Source organism: Nothobranchius furzeri, chromosome 18, assembly GCF_043380555.1.
Source record: "Nothobranchius furzeri strain GRZ-AD chromosome 18, NfurGRZ-RIMD1, whole genome shotgun sequence".
NCBI classification, from domain to species: domain Eukaryota; kingdom Metazoa; phylum Chordata; class Actinopteri; order Cyprinodontiformes; family Nothobranchiidae; genus Nothobranchius; species Nothobranchius furzeri.
This window is the reverse complement of record NC_091758.1, coordinates 20,359,926-20,380,820: the sequence shown is the minus strand read 5'-3', so window position 1 is coordinate 20,380,820 and position 20,895 is coordinate 20,359,926. Positions and strand designations below refer to the sequence as shown.

The following is a 20,895-nucleotide window of genomic DNA, read 5'->3' as shown; positions in this document are numbered from 1 at the left end:
TAAGAGAGTGAGGTGATGGAGGTGAAGCAAAGATCTAAAACCAGAGTGAACATCGGTGCAGCCTACATCCATTAGTTTGAAGCAGCTAAACGGGGCAAAAATCAAGGACTGATGATGACCTGGCTTTGTTGCTACTGGACTTATAAGTAATCCTATGTTTTGTCCAAAAGTGCAGGAAACTGCTCTGTGTTCCTTTAAGTCTGACAGATAGAACCCTACAACTGAAATAGGGTGAGCTTTCTTTTTTCCATTACTGGAACTTACACCCTGCAGCATTGTTAAGCCTGTGGACCCTGAACAAACTCTGCATCTGCATGTGTGATGTCATTTACCATCCCATAGCACCCAGGGATGCTTGTTTTAACTTTCCCAGCAGATCAAAGGTTGTAAAGGCTGAGCAAATTGAGTACTGACCCATATTTGTCAGAGTTCACAACAGGTGCTCTTCTAAAAGTAAATACAGTTGGATGTCAAGTTCCCTTTGAGAGGGAATTAAAGTAAAACTAGCATCCCTAAGGTGCTTCAGGAGCAGGACTCAGACTCAGTTAAAGAACCCACCTGCCATTTTCCGTGTTCTTCTTCCTCTTGAACATGTTGAGGAGGCTGTTGCTCCGGCAGGCAATTTTTCCGTCTCCGACATGCATGCGAACAGCATCGGAGGTGGTGAACGCGCTGCGTACATTTCGCTCGGGCTTGGCAATGATGATGTACATCTTTGGCGTGAACATACACCCCAAAGCAACAGTCACGCTGAGGCTCACAGAGAAGGATGTGGTGATGATCTTGTAGTTGCTGCCGAAGTAGATGGGCACAAAGGCGAGCCAGATTATACATGTCGTGTACATGGTGAAGGCAATGTACTTGGCTTCGTTGAAATTTGCAGGAACATTGCGGGTCTTGAAGGCGTAGTAGGTGCAGCTCATGATGAGCAGACCATTATAACCTAGGGGAGCTACAACACCAAGGTTGCTGGTGTTGCAGATCAGGAAGACTTCTCTAATGCTGGGGTAAGATTTGATTGGCTCAGGAGGCTCCATTATGATGAGTGTGACTTCCAACGATAGCTGGAGGCTGATGAGTATGGAGGCAATCACCACCTGTGCCCAAGCACTCATGAACCTTGGCTTCCTGGTGCAGATCTTCTTCTTGCTGCCCGCCAGGATGCGGGCAATGCGATTGGTTTTGGTCACCAGAGCCGAATAGCACATCGCAGCTGAGAGTCCAACGAGAAGTCTCTGGAGGTAGCAGGAGGCCACTGTTGGTCGTGCAATAAGTGTGAAAGGGCACAAATATCCCAGGAAGATCCCGGCTAGGATGATGTAGCAGAGCTCCCGGCTGGAGGATTTGACCACAGGCGTGTCACGGTACAATACGAAGACAAAGGCAACAAACGATGTGACCAGGATGCCCAAGCAGGAGAAGACCACCTGGATGATGGACTCTGGATTGCTCCACTCCAGGTAGTGGAGGGGAATTGGCTCACAACCTGACATGGAAGGAAAAAACCATGACACAATACCATAAACATCCCTTTAAGTCAGACTTAATGGATAGATTTTTACAAGCAGCCACATAAGAAGCTTATGTGAATACATTAACAATGAATCTGTAGCATTTCTTAGCTTGAGAAAGTACAGTAAGCCCCAAAGTAGGTTTTTAGCTCAACTATAAATAAATGCTTTTCAACAGAGCCATGGCCAGACTGAGCTGTGGCCAGCAGAGAGCAGAGAGGAAGCATGTGAAGCAGGACAAAGTAAATAACTGCATATTTCATGGATCCAACTAAGATCACCATTCTGCTTCATGCTGAGAATACACTTGGAATACCTGTATAATTCATCACCTTTTGATTTATTTATCGTACAGTGGCAGGATAGTTAGGGCAAGAAAGGAGCACAAGAATATTCCTGGGCCAACCACGACAGTTTGCTGTTGCTCCTGTCTAAACATCCCGTGGATGATTTAAAAAAGCAAACGCATGTGTGTGCTTATCATGTTAAGGAAGTGCCGTGTGTCTGTGAGAGCCACACAAGGCCTCTCAAAGTGGGCCAGAAGAGCGGTGAGTGAAGTGGAGCTCCTGTCGGAGAAAACGGTGAGGATGATGAATGTGCTCTCAGGTGTCATGGGAAAGCAAAGAAAATAGGACAGAACAGGTTTGTGAAATGGTGCCGCAAAAAAAGGACAGTGCAAACTCTCAGAGAGAAATCTTCTCATGTCTGGAAGCATCACGCAACAGGAACACTAAAGTAAGTGGCCGAGGGTGACATATCTGACTTTTCTTCACAGTCTGAACAGCATAAATCTAACCGGGCCACTTTCACATGTAGTCTTCTTGAGTCAGGAACATTTTTCAGGGAGTGCTCGTGTCACAGTTCATCACTGAGGTGTGACAGGTATCACAATTCTGCTGCAGAGGAGGCAGGAAGGAGTGAGATAATACGTGTCATGTGTAGCCTCCATCATGTCTTCTTCTGCACACACGGGTCACTTCAGGGCCATAGGCTGTTCACTGAGGTCTGAAGGTGGTGGCATTTACATTAGAACTCGACCAACTGCACAAAAATATTGAATCTCGGCAAAACCCACTGTTAAATGTAGTGTGAGTTTTCTCCCTGTCATTTTCCATTATTTTTCCTCATCTCCCACACCTGTTCTACAAGCTGCTCCTCACCCACTGATAACTCCTCCTTGTAGAAACAGTCCTGGGTTTCTGTTGCTACTTGTTTACAACATTGCCTGTCATAATCAAAGGGGACATATGCAAATTCTGTGCTGCCACGTAGATTTCTGCTGTCTCTAATCCAAAAAGGATTAAACCTTTGCATTAGGTATCCGTCAGATTTTGGTTTCATGAATCATTAATGGGCCGTTTGTCCCTTATTGTGATGTCACAACAGGGAAAATGAGACGAGAACCACCCCTCACCTGCCTAAACCCTGATTTATACTTTTCCATCTGCGTCGGTGCGGAGTCACACAACGCCATTATGCGTCAGCGCAAGGGCTCTCCGACGAGCTCACAGAGGGAGACAGAGACATGCCCAAAATTTTAAACATCCGTCGAAAGTGATGGAGAACGTAAGCTTGTGATCCGTCAGGACGCCGCTTCCTGTATATTCGTCACCTGCACTGCTGTAGCTCCGTAAAAAAGTAAACAGATATTTAACAGCAGACCCAGAAAATATTGAAGCAAGCATCTTGAAAAAAGTCAGAAAATATGAACATTTATTCAGCCGTGAGTAAAGGAGTACAAAATACGGAGCAAGCGTGGACGGAAACGATGGGAAATGTGGGTTTAGAGGTGGCGACCGCATGAAGAGGTGAAGGAGAATGAAGGACAAATTTGTCCGTGTTATAAAGTCTCTGAAATATATAAACACATCAGTAAATACACTATCGTGGACCAGATACATGAGTGTTATGATGGCAGGATACCACAGAACAGCGCTACGCCCTCTGTTGTCCTGGCAGGGAATTGCTTTGCAGCACTCCGCTGCCGGAACAGAAGTTCGAATGTGAAAACTTTTCCGACACTCTGTGTGCGTCTCTCCGTTGCAGAGCTCACGGAGAAGTATAAACTAAGCTTTAGCTGGAGGAGCAGCTACTTCCAGTCTCTCTTGAACATCCAAGATCCTCACCTGAACTGGGCGGGTGTGTCAGGACATTGGGTCCTCATGATCAGTCAATCAATCAATCAAACCTTTATTTATAAAGCGCCTTCCGCGACCCTGTCGGGAAGCCCAAGGCACTGAACATGGTGCATGAGAAGATGATAGGCAGGTAATATATGTACAGATTTTATGCACATGATCCATTGGCACCACAACATGCTTTTTGGTCGCCCATGTTATTCAATCTTTACCTTTCTGTTCCTTTCTTCTCCTTTTGTGCCTTTTTTACTTGTCACAAAAAGAAAAAAAAATTCTGCTCTCTCATATATTTCTTTGTTGTGTTTTCTTGGCAAAAAATGGAAAGCCTGTCTACATTGCCTTTAATGGTGCCACATTTGAGGGAGGCACTCGTGAAAACATTCCCTAACAAGGCCAAACCACATCTTTTGCTCTTGCTTGACCTTCTGGTGCCTTCCTCATTAGTAGCACAAGCACCAGCTACAGCTGGATAGAGCTTGTACCATAAGGTGACCAGCATGAGGAGGAGGTACCAGGATGTTGTGGCTGTGTTTGACTCTTCTACATGCTACAGAGGCTCCTTTTGTTAACTAATAAGGTTATGTTTTCTTACCCATTAAAATTACACTACATAGTTAATTCACCAAACTTTATTTTGTATCTTTGTGTAAAAGGGTGAGCAGAAAATCCTGTCTGTTAGCTAAACCGTCCAGTGAGTATGCAATGATAGCAAACTTGCTCCAAGGACAGTGCTTGCTTCTAGAAAATAACAAGAAATGTAGACAAACCCACCTTCTAGTTCATGGTCAGGCCACCAGCCCAGCTCACAGGCCTTACAGGTGAACTCATCCTGGACAAATTCGTTGTCTTTGCAGGCCGTGCAGATCCAGCAGCAGCTCACTTCTCCTTTTCTTATCACCTGATTGGCAAAACATGAACAAGAAAAATGAAAAGCTGCCTTCCTGTAGACACCTTTAAGTACCTTCTTTAAAATAGAAGCAGTCAAGACAAGCATATATCATATTTCATTTCAGGATTATCTAACAATAATTGTGTGGAATTAAAAAATAAAGACCTTGATCTCTCCTTTGGAGCAGGGCTCGCTGCAGACTGAGCGGACCATGTCGCTGCGGTTCATCTGGAACATCTCGTCGTCAATACTCAGTAAGCCCTCGTGCCAGGAGCCGATGTTGATGTAGTCGTAAACACCAGATTCCACGCGCTGAAAGTTCATTATCTCATACCTGATGGGTGGGAGGACAACAGCGTTTAGAAGTCTTTTGATGAATCAGAAAAAACGTGGTGAAAAAGGAACGTACTGTTTGCATTGTGCTAGTTGAGCTTTACGCCGATGTTATCAGTTTATAATGTCAGTCTGATGTTTAGGGTATTTCTGCTGGTAACTAGGTGGTTATAAAAGGTTGTGGTGCCTTATCATCTTTATTCAAACCAATAAAGGAGTTAGGAGTTTAGTAGCATTCGTAGTTGCTGACTGGGCCCTGGTCTCAAACACAAACTTCAGTTTGCTCTTTTATTTATTCTAACAATAAACTTTATATTTGATACTTTATTTCCATTTTTCCCAATTCACATATCCCGAATCCATATCTGTATGCATTATTCCTGCCCATGTCCTCCTCCTCCCATCTTGCTCGTTCCTCTCCTGGCCAGTGGCTCACATAACAGATCCGGTAGAAAACCAAAATAATGTCTACTTATCTTATCTTCCTGGGTTGCCCTACTTGACCTGGTTGTAAACCAGTCTGTAAAAAAACTTCAGAACTTCTGTTTAAGGAAGTGGAATTAAGCCAGAGGAGTGGGGAGCAGAAGACGACAGGATTTTGAGTCTTACTTCCTGATATTTTGACATCTCTCCTGCGATTGGCTATCAGCAATGTGACTCCACCACTGACTCTGTTCGCTTTGCAACGTTGATGTTTTATCTCCACCAGCGACACACGCCTGAAGGAAGTTCTACCGTGTGGTGGAGTTGCTAATGCTAACGGTTAGCTTCTATTAGCTGAGACGTGTCCTGCTCTCTTCTGGATGCCAAACCAACAACATCCTTTCCCTTGCGAGCCAAGATGGGCGTGTCCATAAATGCTAATTTAACAATGTGACATAGTAAAAACGGTTTCTCAGAGAACTTGGGCTTTAGATAATCATCACCCTGGTTGGTTCCAGTACAAGTTTTAAGCCCCTCCCTCTCAATGTCAGCAGGTACTTACTCAGAAAATAAAAAGCTGAGATGAATTTCTCCAGATGTTGACTCCTTCAAGGGTTTGTACTTTCTAACTGGATGTTTAAATCCTCATTTTTCATTCATGGTAAATTCTGATCGATTATTCAAGGATTGGAACCATCATGATTTTGTGCAGGAGGGGGTCAGGACTAGCTCCAGAATAACACCTTTCTTCTACTTCTGTGGGAGTTTCCCAGTGCATTCCTCTCTTTTAGCTTAATAGAAAAATGCATGAAAATATATATTCTGCAATTTTTAACTCTCCTTGTATTATTTTATATGAATGTGTGATTAAACAATTTGTAATTTTCTCCATATTTGGGGAGGTTTTACGTTTGCGGCTCTCTTTGAAGTTGCTTCCATTTCCAGAAATGTGCCACAAATATTTTCAACCATAGAATGGGACCACCAAATTTAATGTTGTCCTTCAGGCCATAGAGACTCAACAGGAAAGCATTCAGTAACATAAAGAAAGTGGAGGAGCATGTTTACCTTCCAGGTGAGTCTCCATTCTCATCAAACCATATGTCCTCCCCTGACACACCCATGAAGGATGTCTTGAGAAGAAACTCCAACAAGTGGCTCCCGTCCACGGGTTTCATGTCATCACAGAGCCCCAAGTGGCCAGGGCAGAGGTCAGAGTGCATGTCATGCAGCCCGTGGGCCATGGCGTAGATGGCGTTGATGACAAAGCCCATCTTGCTGTCTTGAACATAGTTGTCCTCCAGACTTTCATAACCTGCCCGCAAACATGAAAACCGTAAGGGTTCAAGACAAAAATGTGTAAAATAAAAAAAGGCCAGCCATAAAGAGAGCTTCACTGATGCAAGCGGTAGCAAGTTTTATGTTGTTTCCTTATTTCAGCTGCACCAAGGAGGTCATCTAGCATGATGTCAGACATTACAAAGGCATGATAGGGTGCTCGCAGATGTAATCATACTTTCTATTAAGGCAGCAAGAATCAAGCATCTTCAGCTTGGTGGGAGACTGCTTTAAAAGAACTGGAAGTCTCAGAAAAAGGCTTCAAAGAAACCCTGTAATCATGGCGAGACTATTCATGAGTCAGGATTCAATTAGAGTCGGTCTCTCATGCTAAAAACCCTTCTGCTGCTGAGACTCGGCGTCCTGCTCAAGCAGGGAAACAAACCAACAAGTCTCTTCTACTTTGAATATTTTCTGATTTGCATCCTTTTCTTTGAGCTTAAAGAATTGATAATGAACAGAAATTATAACACTGTATTTTCTAACACACCCTATCAGTTCAGTGTAATGCAAGCTGGAAGCAAAGCAGGTTTGGTGAGAAGTTAGTTTCAAAAGCTACTCAATGCATTCAACAGTCTGTGCATTTAACAGGAGCCAGAGCTGAAAGTGTTCTTAAATTTCAGTTAGTTGTCAGAAGTGTGCATCTTTCAGCTGATGAGGTCATTTTGTTTTGCACGAATTGCAAACAAGAAGGAATCATTTATAATGCCTCAGCATTTACCTCCATTCTGTAATCTAATGTAAAAAATGAGATGATTTAAATGTCAAAGTGTTCTGAGCTGCTTCACCTCTCAGCAGTTTCATTACTTCAAAGCTAAACAGCAGACTAGAACCAGCTCCCGTGTATAATTAAAATGACTCATTAAATGTTTTTTCTGACAAACTCAGAAAAAAAATCATTTTTTGCTTTGACAAAGAGATCTTTAGTGTCATTGATAAACAGTGCAAAGACACGTGATCACTGGTGAATCTGACCAACAGTCTTTGGATTTGACTTGGTCACAAATTTATAATTTTCTACTACTGCGAAAGTCAGATCATGATTTTGCACGTGTTTGTGTGTTGGTTCGTCTGTTTTTCAGCAAAATATGTCCTGAACTGGAAACCACTGGAGAGATCTAAATGTAACTCTCACAAGTTTTCCTAAATTTGACAGAAATATTCAACATTATCTAAAACAAAAATCACTCAGTTAAAATTTGGCGTCCCAGCTGAGAGTCACCCCATAACAGTTACTGAACATGTGCAAGACTCTGCTAGCCTAGTGAACTAGACCAAATTCTTGCTTTGCAAAGTATGTCTAGGCATGCTCCATTGGAACCTCAGCAGCTCCTACCAGGACTCTGGCTAGCCAATCACAGCTCTCTAGAGAGGTTTCAAACACATAAAGAGCTGTGATTGGTCCATAATGGTAGGCCATAGTGCCCTATCTGCTTAGTGAACAAATCACAGAGCTTTATCCGCTTTGTGGGCCAATCAGGGCACTCTATATGCCTGGTGGGTGGGATGATGCAACAGAGTGAAACAAGAGTATGTCACATTCATTGTCCAATAGCATGCGGAGATCATTTGAAAGACAACGGTAGAACCCGCCCCACAACCGAGAGCCGTCAATGGAGCGTGGCCAGACTAAATAATACATTTATTTAGTCTGGCTTGCCAGGCTAAGACTCTGCAGTACTGCATGACAATGTGCAAAATGGTTCCAAAAAACCCCAGCTTTCTGTTTTATTTATTTATTTATTTAGTTTACAAAGGATGATCTTGGTTTAAAACGCTGGCACATAATTTGGCAGGTTACTTCATCAGTTAAAAATAAACATTAAAGTAAATGTTCATAATGGAAGGTCCTGAGTGCTTGCTAGCTGTATTATTCTTCGGCTTAATTGTCAACCAGTCTAGAACCTGAAAGCACCCGGCAGATCATCGCTGCCATGCTTGTGTTGCTGTTTGTGTTAAATCAGGTAATAATCACTTCTAAACAACCGCTGGGAAACTGCCTGAGCAAACAAACACATAAACAGTAAATTCAGCTTGGTAGCAGCTGGGTGAACAGCTAGTGATGACCTAGTTTAACAGCTCCTCAGTTTGGAGACGCTCGCTGCACTCACCGAGCCGTGCGAGCTACAGTCATGATGCAGTGATGTTATGATGTCAGCATGCAAGCCGAGGACCTACTGCTGCATGTCAGGATTATTTGGCTGCATGACAAATTGACGTTCTCTGTCTTAAATGAAGAAATCTTCACTGTTTCTGTGCCAGCATGCATCGATCAGCCAGTTATTGGGCTGTTTCATACCACTGACTTAAACAGAGATGGGTGTGAGAGCAAAGGCTCACCCAATTGTTGAGCTCTCATATCCACAAACCAACCAAAAAAAACATCCCAATAGCTTCGTATATCAGAGGTCCACTGAGATTAATCATTAAGATTACCAGTAATGCATAATAATCATCTGACTGCGTTGTAGAACCTTAATGTCAGTCAACCTCTATATTCAAAGTGAGGAGCATCGTGGGTCCATTCAGAGAAATTCACTCACCATCTTGGAGTTCTACACCAAAATAAATATAAAACAATGCATAAATGAGAAATGAAAACAACAAAAATGACAAAATAGCAAATCGTAACTCTGTTCTCTACAAAAAATTCAACTAATAGCTTCTAAAGAAATATGAGAGCTGATGGAAATGAGTACAAAGATTTAGGTTTGTGCATAAATGGAAAAGGATCAGGGCCACTGAAAAGAAAAAAAAGAAAAGAAATAGAATTATTCTGGCTTTTTTCTCAGGATTCTTAGTTAGAATTCTGAAAAAGACAGAATTCTCTTTCTTTTCTTTTCAGTGGCCCTGATCCTCTTCTGTAGTGTATCATAAAAAAAAGACCTAGCAAAAATTGCAAATACTGAAAAGAACAAGTTGTTATAACAGCTGTAAAAAGTGAAATGATCAACAGAAATGTCTTGTCAACAGAAAAAAAATGTTTTTTGCTGCATGCATGATTTTATATTTACGTTTGTTAAATTATCGTGATTAAAATTGCGTAAAAACAAGAAATGTTCATAACGTTGCATACATAAACCCTTAAACTTGAGATCAAACATGCTTGATGAGCATTGTTTCAGGAGAATAACTAATATTTAAAAATAAAGCACTTCATTTACCTAGATCCTCATCCTCTGTGAAGCCAAGCAACAAACAAATGAACCACATGACAGAGATGTTACTGGACTGATTACCCCCCAGCAGGCTGGTTCATTTTTAAAGTTTTTTCCACTCCGTGGGGCTTTTTGGCTTCGTCCTCTAGGCTCTCAACACAACAATTCACCAACACAAGCTGATATGAACACAATAAGCTAGAAATGAGGTTCTGGGCTACCTGTGCAGTTTCGGGCGTAGTTCAGGTTCTCTTGCGGGTGTCCGGGAAGGCGGCACTGGAAGCGATACTGCCAGAACTCTGGGAACCACGGGTTGCGAGTGTTTGTGCTGAGCTTGAGCTTGAGGAAGTAGTTATCGAAGGAAGAGACCTCTTCAGAGTGCAGCTTCACGGTGATGCCGCCCACAGCCTCGTGTTCGTAGCCCTCGACCACCTCGACCCGGTCCGCCCAGCCGTCACTGCAGAGAGGAGCACAGAACGGCTGGAGCTGAGTTGGTCCTCCAGTTTGGGCTGCATGTATCTCAAAAAGTGCTCATAGCCTTGGAAAAAAAGATTTTACTTTCTTTGACATTGAATGTGCTACTACTAGTTTACCCGTTTTATTATAGATTCACTAGGCAAGGCAAGGCAGCTTTATTTATAAAGAACCTTTCAAACACAGAGGCAACTCAATGTGCTTTACAATTATCAGGACACTAGGATAAATACAACAAAGTTTATCTCACCAAATAGAACATTTACTAAGAAATCACAATGTAACCATAGAAACACTACTTGGTATATATGTTGTGTGTGTGTGTGTGTGTGTGTGTGTGTGTGTGTGTGTGTGTGTGTGTGTGTGTGTGTGTGTGTGTGTGTGTGTGTGTGTGTGTGTGTGTGTGTGTGTGTGTGTGTGTGTGTGTGTGCGTGTGTGCGTGTGTGTGTGTCTTCTCGATCCCCAGTGAGTCGTGGTGGATGGCTGCTTATACTGAGCCAGGATCCTCTGGAGGTTTCTTCCTGTTAAAAGGGAGCTTTCCTCTCCACTGTCACTGCATGCTTGCTTAGTATGGAGATTGCTGTAAAGACTCTGACACTAGTCAGTCTTATGAAGGAAACTTTTTTCTGATTGGCTTAATGAACTGACCTGTATTGGAATGTTTACTATGTGAAGTGCCTTGAGACGACTCTTGAAATAAACTTTAACTGAATTGAATTGAAAACAACACAGTTGTGTCGTTTTTTAATGAGTGAAATAATTTTGCTTCCTGTATTCATTATCATGCAAAAATTCTCTTCTGTTTTTTACAAATCACTTTGATGTTTATGAAACACAGAAAATGTTTACTTTTTAAGTAACCACAACATGAAGCATACAACTGTATTACAGTCCAAGCCCAATTTTTCTAAGTAATTCTGAGAGTTTTATTATCAGCTGTTTCTGATTTACTAGCTTTGCATCTAACTAGTTGGATGTAATGTTTCTGTGTTTTGATCTCTGAATCTGTCTGCTGCAGTCAGACCAGATGGGCTGACATCAGTGTGCACGCAGACACATGTCCCTTTTTGTCTCCCCTTCCAGCCTCTCTGCTGAGGACCGTGTAGTTCTCGCTGTACTTGCTGAGAGGAGGCAAATGAAGCCCCCGAGTCCACCAACACAATCATAAGTTCAGTGAGAATTCACAGATCTGTAGAGTAGCTGCCCCAGAGAGAAACACGTTTCCACCCGACTCAAACTCTGAGCCTCCCAGAGACTCTGCACTGGTCATGATCTTCAGTTACTGCATGTGGGTTTTATTTAGTCATCAAAGCTCATTGACCAGTCATTAGCATTCGGCTGAAAAAACTAATTTGCACCTTCACTGATCTCCTTATAAGTAACTTTTCAACACCCTCTACAGATGTGGGAGGAGCTTTGAGCAGGGTCTTCTCACATGTTCTGGTGTTCTAGCGTGTTCCTTGCTAGATGTGGGTCACAATGATACTAAGTAACACAAAGCTCTAGCATCACAATGTTTTCCAGTAATGAGTAATCTAACATGTAACTGATTCCTAAATGGTATCAGATTAAAGTTACTGATGCAGGTCACCATGAATGACCGTTTTCTTCTGGCATGTCGGTGAGCGGCGCCCCCTATGCAACAAGTCATGCTTTCTCTGTGAGGACAGCACGTGTACCAAGCAGCAGCAACACAATGAGATGAGTGTTTGTTAGCTGGAAATATGACAGTATTCTGAGTTTGCATCAGCCAAAGATGACCAAAACACTACAAGTCGCAGCACGGCACCCAGCCTTGTGCAAACACAACAAATGTCTCTAACTAAACTCCATCAAGGGCTGGTAAAGCTGTCCAACAATATAGAAGACATCCTTTATGTCTCTCCACTTGCCTTGCTTTGCAAATCAAATCCCTTCCATACCCATCACTGGTCTGCGGCGCGTGCGCCAGGCAGCATCCACACCGGATAATTCCTTCTGGGTGTTTAACCCGTTTGTTTAAAACTTCAAAGGGAGTAAATCAGTGTGAGATGCTGCTAATCTGTGGCTCAATTGGGTTGTTAAGTTAAAGATGCTGTAAGACTTTCTGGTGAGTGTGACTGAAACAATTTCAGGTCAGTGTACCAAGTCAGGGTTGTAGAAGTAGAGGCCAGCAGCTTGTTCAGTTTGGCTGGCACTTCAGGACTGAGCTGACAATGGCCGTCCACTGTGACAGTACCAACAGTACCGGGCCATCTGCTTCTCAGCATCACACTACCCCCGGTCCAGCACCCCGAGTGCCAACAACCTACAGCTCTGACGTCAACACACATCTACTGTACACACTTGAGATCGCACATTCATGAATCATTTCACTTAGGAGAGAGAAGTTTTTCTTTTTTCACTGGAAGAAGTCGGTGAAAAATACTAGAAAATATTCATGTAAAAGATTTTTATGTTTCCGTTGGGAAGAAAAGGCCAAAGCAGAGCGGGAGCCAAACAAAGGAACGTAAACTTTTATCTTTGTCCAAAGCAAAAGGAGCCGCGCTTCAGAGCCGATTAAAGACTTTTTGGCCACTTGGAGCGTGTGGGATCGGTGGTGTGAGATCTCTTTCATCCTCCACAGAACAGAAGATGGATGGCTGATGACCAACACCTCCGGGTTTCTCAGTTGGCCCGCTGCACAAGCCTGCATGAGCTCCCTTACTGCACTGCTCTAAAAAAAACGTTTCTGTCTTTTTCTGTGGTCTCCTTGACCCAGAAAACACACTACTTTGGCAAAAACTCTCATCATCGTCTGTGGAAACTTCAGCAGCAGTGCAAAATTAAAACTTAAGGGGTGAGAGAAAGTTTGGGATTCTTATTTTTAGATGCATGCACTCGATTGGCTGGGTTGACTTTTTCCAGGCAAAAATGGAGCCACAATGAAACATCCCAGATAAACTACCCATTTCTAGCTTTAATCATCGCCTCATCTCTGCTGCTGGAGCGACTGCTAACAGGACCAGCGGCAAATGACAATCTTCCACAAAGAGAGAATTTATGGAGCATTAGCTTTGATGTTCCCTATTCCACTCTCCCCAGCCTGTGCTGGAGGTGCTGTGCCACATTAGCCCATCCTGCCTGTGATCTGACAGGGAGCGGGAGAGCTTGCCGAGTGGTTGCATTATTCATCACTGAGCCTGACTCAAAGCATCTTCTGCTTTCAGAGGAACTCTTTTCCCGTTAGGGGCAGGAGGAATTTCTCCAAACCTTTGTGAGACACTAAGGAACTCAACGTCCAAATCTCTGAATGCTGTCCTTTTTCAGAATTTGCTTTAGGAGTTTAAAATGTAATAAAACTCAGTGATGAGTCAGGGTAACAAACTGCATCTTGGCAAAGGGGTTAATAATCCTGAAGGCACCAACGGCTGATTCAGCTGTGCTATTTTTATCTTTTTTCTCATTTTCTTCCCATTATTTGGGTGCTGACTGAGTTTCACAGCCTTTAAAATCCCACAGGAACCCCCTGTTGTTAAAAAAAAAGAAATCAGCAGCAAGGGAGACAGATATTTTGGTTCAGAAATTTTTTCCATCCATCTGACAAACCTGGAAGCCCCGTGGGGAGAACATTCTCTAACGAACCTGCCAATTAGAAGGAACTCTCCGGCTACTCCGAGCCGTCTCATGGCCATGAGCAGCCCGCGGACTGTCATGCCTTCACAGAAGCAGACAACAACCCTGGCTTTGGGAAGACGCTCCCGCAGCTTCCTGAGCAGCCTGTCGAAGTGCTTCTCGCCGGCGTTGCTGTAGATCTTGTCAGAATGAGCGATGCAGAGGCCTTCCTGTGAGGCGATCTCCTTAAACACTTCCATCCCGCTCTCGCCGTAGTTACCTGAGGAAGACAAGAGGAACTGTCATGTGAGGCTCATTGATGGAAGTAAAGGGTTAATCAACGAGCTCTCGCTCATAACATCACTCTGCAGAGCTGTGATTGTGCTGCTGGACATAAAAACTCTTCCTCTCAGCCTGTAAGATTGTCATTTTGTCCCCAGACTTGTAGCAGTGAAACTGGAGCAGTCCTCGAGGACAAAAGAGACAAGTCTCTTTCTTCTGCTCGTCTGTTCTGACATCCAAAGTAATGCAGACACATCAACGTGCATGGTAATCAGTTAAAAGACTTTATTGGAATCAAACTGCCATAAAAATCTTCTACTGCAGGACATCTCGGTGTCAAACAGAAGCTGAAAAGTGGCTGATAATGTTTTTGCCTGTGTGTATGTGCTTGTGTGTCTGTTAGTAAAGACGGTAGTAATTCAACTTTTAAAAAGTAATTAAATGTACATCTGCAGCTGGTTGTCATTTGGCCTCAGTCCAATTAAAGATGGTCGCCACAACTAATCAGCCTCAGGCCCTGTCCACACGTAGCCGGGGATCTGCCAAAACGTAGATATTTTTCTACGTTTTGGCCTGTCATCCACACGAAAACGGAGTTTTTTCACACGAAAACGGATCTTTTTAAAAACTCCGGCCAAAGTGAAGATCTGCGTTTTCTCCGTTTTGGGTGTCTGCGTGTGGACAGACAAAACCGGAGTTTTAAGGTCCGCAACGTCACTTTCCGCGACAAAAAAATGCTGACATCACGTGTGCGACCTGTGTTTACACTAGCTGACAGCATGGATGCCCTCAGAGCTGCGCTCGCTTTATCAATTGTCCAAGCGCTTTTTGCTTGTTTGTTTTTGCAAGCGGAATTACTGCTCCTTGCGGAAGACCACAGACGAAGGACGAGGTTAAGAACGGGGGAAGTACTGCCGCCTACAGGTCTGGCATGTCCTTAACAACGTGTTTATCCGGGTACATATGGACAGTTTTTTTTTAAACGAGGTGGTGTGGATGCAAGTTTTTGGAGAGGCGGATATTCGTTTTTAAAAAAACCCGGCTACGTGTGGACTAGGCCTCAGTGGTTTACTAAAAAGGACAACACCTCAGTCTGTTTTACAGACACCAAACTCTAGTTTGGTGTATTAGGTGCTGAGAGTTCGTCAGTGCCAACAGGTCTCACCAGATTTTGCAAAGGGCCCAAAATTTTTAGTTAAGTTTGGTGTCACTCTTCAGGACAGGGACAAAAATGTGCTCTTGCCTGGTTGGTCTTACAGTCAAAGTGTTTATGTTTATGTATTTGGCAGATGCATACAGCTGCTTAAAATATGACTAAACCCAGTATATACAACATAAGATGGTTAAAGGTTAAAGGTGCATGAAGTAAGAGTGACATCCTGTGGTCAAATCTGGGTACTGCAGTCCATGTTTGAAAACAAATAAGAAAGATAAAAAGAAAGAAAACCATCTTTTAAATAGCACCTCTTAAGATAAAAATCACGGGGTGCTTTACAAGAACATGAATTTAAAATATAAGAAAGATTTTTGAAATGATTTAAAATATCAAAAATCAGAAAAATTAAAAAACTGTGATAAAACAAATGTAAGGAAAGGGAAAATGAACAAGAAAGAGGAAATCAGTGGATCCTGGGATTGGCGGAACTGGTAGGAAGAGCAGAATAAGGAGAGGATGGTGATGAAGGTCGCACCAATGCCAGCATGAACAGGTGAGTTTTCAGTTGCTTTTTAAAGAAGACCACTGAGTCCACTGATCTCAGGCTCAGGGAGAGACAGTTCCAGAGTTTGGGGGCCACAGCAGCAAATGATCTCCCACCTGTTCTGTGAGTTTCATGGCTGTGCAGTTATGGGTCAGTGGCAGAACATTCTAGATGGTGCGTAAAGATGACTCATATACAAGGAGATGAACACATTTCACTGTAATATTGAGTTGTTGGTAATTGAAAAAAGTAGCTTGAGACCATTTTAGATCTGACTATTTGCTTCTAAATCACCGTTAGCATTGTTAGCTCAGTGTTAGCCTGTAGCCGTCTTTATCCAATATTAGAGTAAAACAAACAGATGCCGTGGTTTCTTAGGGGTTCTAGAAATAACTTCTGGGCTGCTCTGTTAATTGGTTAACATCCTGTCCACAACTCTGGAGCATTTTGCTGGCAACTGTCCAATTACAAATGCCTTCACCGCAGCGTTAGCTGGTGCAGATTTAGCACCCCCACATAAACAAAGACTACATCCCTCTTTGGCTTTTTTGAAAGGTAAAACTCTGACTAAGAAAATACCGTAATCTGCTTCACTGTAACCTTCCATCCAACATGACTGAAACATTAGACTGTTTTGGGATTATTCCACTTAGAAAAACTTCATAATAAAAAAAGCTCAAAGATGGAGATGGCTGTTTCTGAACCAACGTCTAGTGATGAGGCAGGAAAACATTAAACATTGAATTAACAACTGGGATGTCATTCAAAGTGGATAAACTCAGATTAGTTATCAACCCTCTTAACCAGTTCTAGAAGAAGCCCAACACTGCTTGATAAACTGGTCCATAGAACGCCATCAGAATAGAATGTGGTTGTTGGTGTGACCGTCCTTGTGGAAAGCATGGAAGCTGAAACTCTTGCTGGATTATAATATTAAAATAATCTACACAACTAATAAAAGCTTTTGAATCATTGTAAAATAAAATGCCTTGGATCGAATATTTGGTTTGTCATTGACCCATCCAATAAGCACAACAAACAGATCCACAAAGAAAACAGATCAAGGGTTTTTATTTTCTAAAATATACCTATGCATTATTTTAAAATACATAAATTGTTCTTGTGTTGACATTTTCCTCAAAAATGACCAGCTTGTGGGAGATTTCGCATTTTTTCGTTTATTTTTTGAATATTTACACTCACCATTTTATTGATTGTACTGATCTAATCATAAAAATAATCTAATGTGTATGGGTATGGACATATCTTTCAAATTCACCAAAGATATCACATATTGCATTGCAATGTGAAAAATATGGTTTCTTCTTCTTCTTCAATAAAAATTACAAAAAGGCAGTCCTATATCCATAAATAACTGAAAAGTAGCAATCAGAGATGAATATGTTCTGAGTTATTTTCTCCTAATAACCTGGTAACCATTTGCATTCGAACACCTAAAGTAGCCTGATGCTCTCAGAACACAGTTCCTGCAGAGTAATGAGGGTCTAAGAGACGATTCTGGGCCGCCGTGAACAAAAACTGAGAAAAAGTTCAAGATGCAAAGGTGACATTGTTTTGGAAAAAAGAAAAGCTGGAGGTGAAAAGTAGATTTGCTCTACAACGTGTAAGAAATTGTCACTACTACAAAATTCATGGAGAGCCTCATAAAGAGGTGCAAGCTGAACGGTTCTGTCGTGACCTACAGAGTCTTCTGACCTGGAAATAACTGAAAGTGTCATCTCATAAGAGCAGAACATGTAACAGAACTAAAACCCCTCAACAGGAAAAAAAAACTGTCAAATTGGCCTGAATAGGAAATGAAATGTTGGACAGGATATGAAATAAAGGTGACTTTAAAACAAACCACAGATATTTAAAGGTTTGTATAACAATACATTTTCTATGTGATGTGGAATGGTGACTTCTACAAAAATAACTATTTTATAAAAGCAGAGTATTGACACCCAGATCTGCCGTCCCCTAGACTCACCTTGTTTGGAGCAAGTTGATGACTGGATGCAACAAAGACAATACTGAAGTTATGGTCTTCATAAATAAGAAAGATAGGATAGAAGTTAGGGTGGCACAGCGGTGCAGTCGTTAGAGCTGTTGCCTTGCAGTAAGAAGGTCCTGGGTTTGAATTCTGACCTGGGGTCTTCCTGCATGGAGTTTGCATGTTCTACCTGTGCATGTGTGGGCTCTCTCCGGGTACTCTGGCTTCCTCCCACAGTCCAAAAATCTCTCAGGTTGATGGCTTCTCTAAATTGCCCTTAGGTGTGAATGTCTGCATGCATGGTTGTTTGTTGTGTGTGTCTCTGTGTTGGCCTGCGATAGACTGGAAACCTTTCCAGGATGTAACCCAGCTGCTTTGCTTGAAGACTGTTGGAGATAGGCACAAGTCCCCTGCAACCTTGCGTGGATAACTGGGCATCGATGGATGGATGGAGGTTATTGCTCAACGTTGCTCCAGAGGAATAAAGACCGACTCAGGTAAGAAATCTTGGTGTTACAATTGATTCCAACTTGAGCTTCACTGGCCACATTAAAGCTATGACTAGATCACCGTTTTTATCATCTGACCTCATATCCACATAAGATCTAGAGAAACTCATTCATGCTTTCATCACTAGCAGGCTGGACTATTGCAATGGTCTTTTGGCTGGTCTGCCCAAAAAAGCTGTGAAGCAACCGCAGCTCATTCAGAATACTGCTGCTAGAGTCCTAACAAGAACCAGGAGAACCGAGCACATCACTCCTGTTCTTAAATCGCTACACTGGTTACCAGTAAACTATAGAATCAACTTTAAAGTGCTTCTACTAGTTTATAATTCACTCAATGTCATAGGGACCAGAATGCATGTGAGATCTCCTTCCTGTATACACCCAATAAGGCTCTGAGATCCTCAGGAAACAGTCAGCTGCTTTGAGCTTCTATGCTGCACACAGATGGAATCAGCTTCCTCAGGACCTCAAATGTGCCCCAACTCTTAGTGACTTTTAAATCAAAATAGAAAACGTTCATGTATTCATCAGCCTTTGAATGATGCCTTCTTATGCAGCACCTTCTGCACTGTAACTGCTCAGTCTACAACTTTGCCATATTATTTTATTTTTATATGTAATTGTTCTTTGTGTATTTTTAAATTTGATTTTAAAATCAGAAGTTTTAAGTTATCACATTGATTTTCTTATTTTATGTGCTTGCTCCTGGAAAGCACATTGAATATCTTCTGTGTATCAAATGTGCTATTTAAATGAAGCTGACTTGCCTAATACTGAGTATAAATGATGCCTTACCCTCTGTGTGAACTGCAGACACATAGGTCCAGTTGTATCTCTTGACAATGTCCAGCAGAGCTCTGGCTTGAAGAGTGTCTGAGGGTACCACTCTGAGGAAGTACTTGAACAAGGTCTTGTCACTCAGGTCGATGCTGGTGGCGGAATAAGCAATCTGTGGGATGTTGAACAGCTGGAGAAGATTTTGCACTTGAATTGCAACTGAGCTTGAGCCAGGTCCGATGACTCCTACAATGGGCTTCTTGGTTGATGGCGGCTGACTGGAGGGCACCCCTTCGATGCACCACTTAGATCCCTCAGAGTCATCCCGGATGGAGATGAGAGAGTCTCGTATGAACTCGATGCTCTGCTCCAGAGCAACCGAGGAATGCCAGCAGGAGTCCCGGATCTCACAGCCGAGGGTGATGTTAGGTAAGAGGTTTGGGTCTGAGTTAATTCGATCCAGGGTGTGGAACATGGCCTCCACCCGCTGGATGCCATACTGCTCACGGACCTCTCCACATTTCCTCTCTGCCACCTTCTCAGCTGATGGCTGGTGGTGTACGGAAAACAGTGCACCAATTATAATGTCCCCATCCATTCTGGCCACCAGGCGAGAGGCAGAACTTGGGACGACTGACCTCTCATACTTCCCTTTGGACAAAACAAATGCCTCAAACAGTAAAACGGGCAAATACAAAATGCTCACTGCAGTCAGGCAGAACATGTTTGACATTATACCGAAGGTGATGAATAAAGATTCATGTCTCTTCAGCCAAATTAGAGACCCATCAGTCCTGTATGTATAGATCAGAAATGTCACCAATCTGCTTCTTCATGATTTCATCCTGTATGTGAGACAATAAGCAGTATTAGTTGAGATATTTTACAGTGTAGCTCTAAACAGACAACAGGCAGATTTTGAGGACTAAAGTTTTCTAAAACTGGGACATCTTTAGATTTCAGCACCACGGACAGCAGCTCCTACAAATGAGCAATGAACATATTTTGCCGTCTTTTTTCCTCAACTTTTACCAGGAAAGCATCACATAAGAGACACATGCACACTGCCAGAATGGCTTTTCATCATCAACTGTACACATTATTCATGCAATCCTGTGGTGATGCTTAACCAACAAAATCAGGCTAAAAATTCCAGCATTTTTAAGTGTATGCATGTATGACTTTACTCACCTGCACCACGCAGCTCAGAAAACAGTGGATCCGCTGTCTCGTGTGTTTCAGACAGACTGGACTCCAGCTCTTCCATCGAGAAAACACGGTGTCGTTCTCCCTCCCGCTCCCTAGCTGCACACCTCTTCTCTTCCTCACTGCATCCTAAAAGCGGGTCACACTCACTGCAGTGTCCCTGATTTCAGTCCTCAGTTTATAAATGCCGGTGAGACAATGACGCAGGAAAAGTGACATTTAAATAACGAAATGTTCAGGTGCACACTGAAAAAACACAAAAAATGAATGAAAATGAACGAAAAGAGATGGTGTAACCTGATACGCCTGCATAGCTGTGCTGAATGAATGTGAGGTGTGAAGGTGTTCACGCGCCAAAGGGACAACTTACTATAAAAGGAGTCGTCAAACTTCACGTGAATCATCCCCTCTGCGTCGTGGAGATGATGCAGTTCACTGCTGCAACAGAAAAAAAGGTTCACTCTCTACTGACATCATGTGGCCAGCATCCGGTACAACGACTGCATCTTCAAATGTAAAGCTACAAAAATTAAATACGATAACAATATATATATATATATATATATATATATATATATATATATATATATA

The 20,895-nt window shown here is 42.6% G+C and overlaps 1 protein-coding gene across 5 annotated transcripts in view; it reads right to left on the bottom strand.

Annotated features, from left to right (window-relative positions):
* grm1b (glutamate receptor, metabotropic 1b) overlaps positions 1 to 20,729 on the bottom strand; it is a 28,720-nt gene extending 7,991 nt beyond the window's left edge. For 2 of the 5 annotated variants that reach the window (XM_015969512.3, XM_015969515.3), the window contains exons 1-10: positions 20,290 to 20,729; positions 19,117 to 19,943; positions 13,868 to 14,117; positions 10,012 to 10,247; positions 9,797 to 9,811; positions 9,176 to 9,187; positions 6,363 to 6,609; positions 4,704 to 4,872; positions 4,421 to 4,547; positions 559 to 1,486 (exon numbers count right to left, since the gene is read on the bottom strand). In XM_015969512.3, coding sequence (XP_015824998.3) covers positions 559 to 1,486; positions 4,421 to 4,547; positions 4,704 to 4,872; positions 6,363 to 6,609; positions 9,176 to 9,187; positions 9,797 to 9,811; positions 10,012 to 10,247; positions 13,868 to 14,117; positions 19,117 to 19,831 — 2,699 coding nt within the window. In that variant the 5' untranslated portion in view covers positions 19,832 to 19,943; positions 20,290 to 20,729. The other 3 variants (XM_015969514.3, XM_054741766.2, XM_015969513.3) reach the window with 3 other exon arrangements.
* Between the last annotated feature and the right edge of the window lie 166 nt (positions 20,730 to 20,895).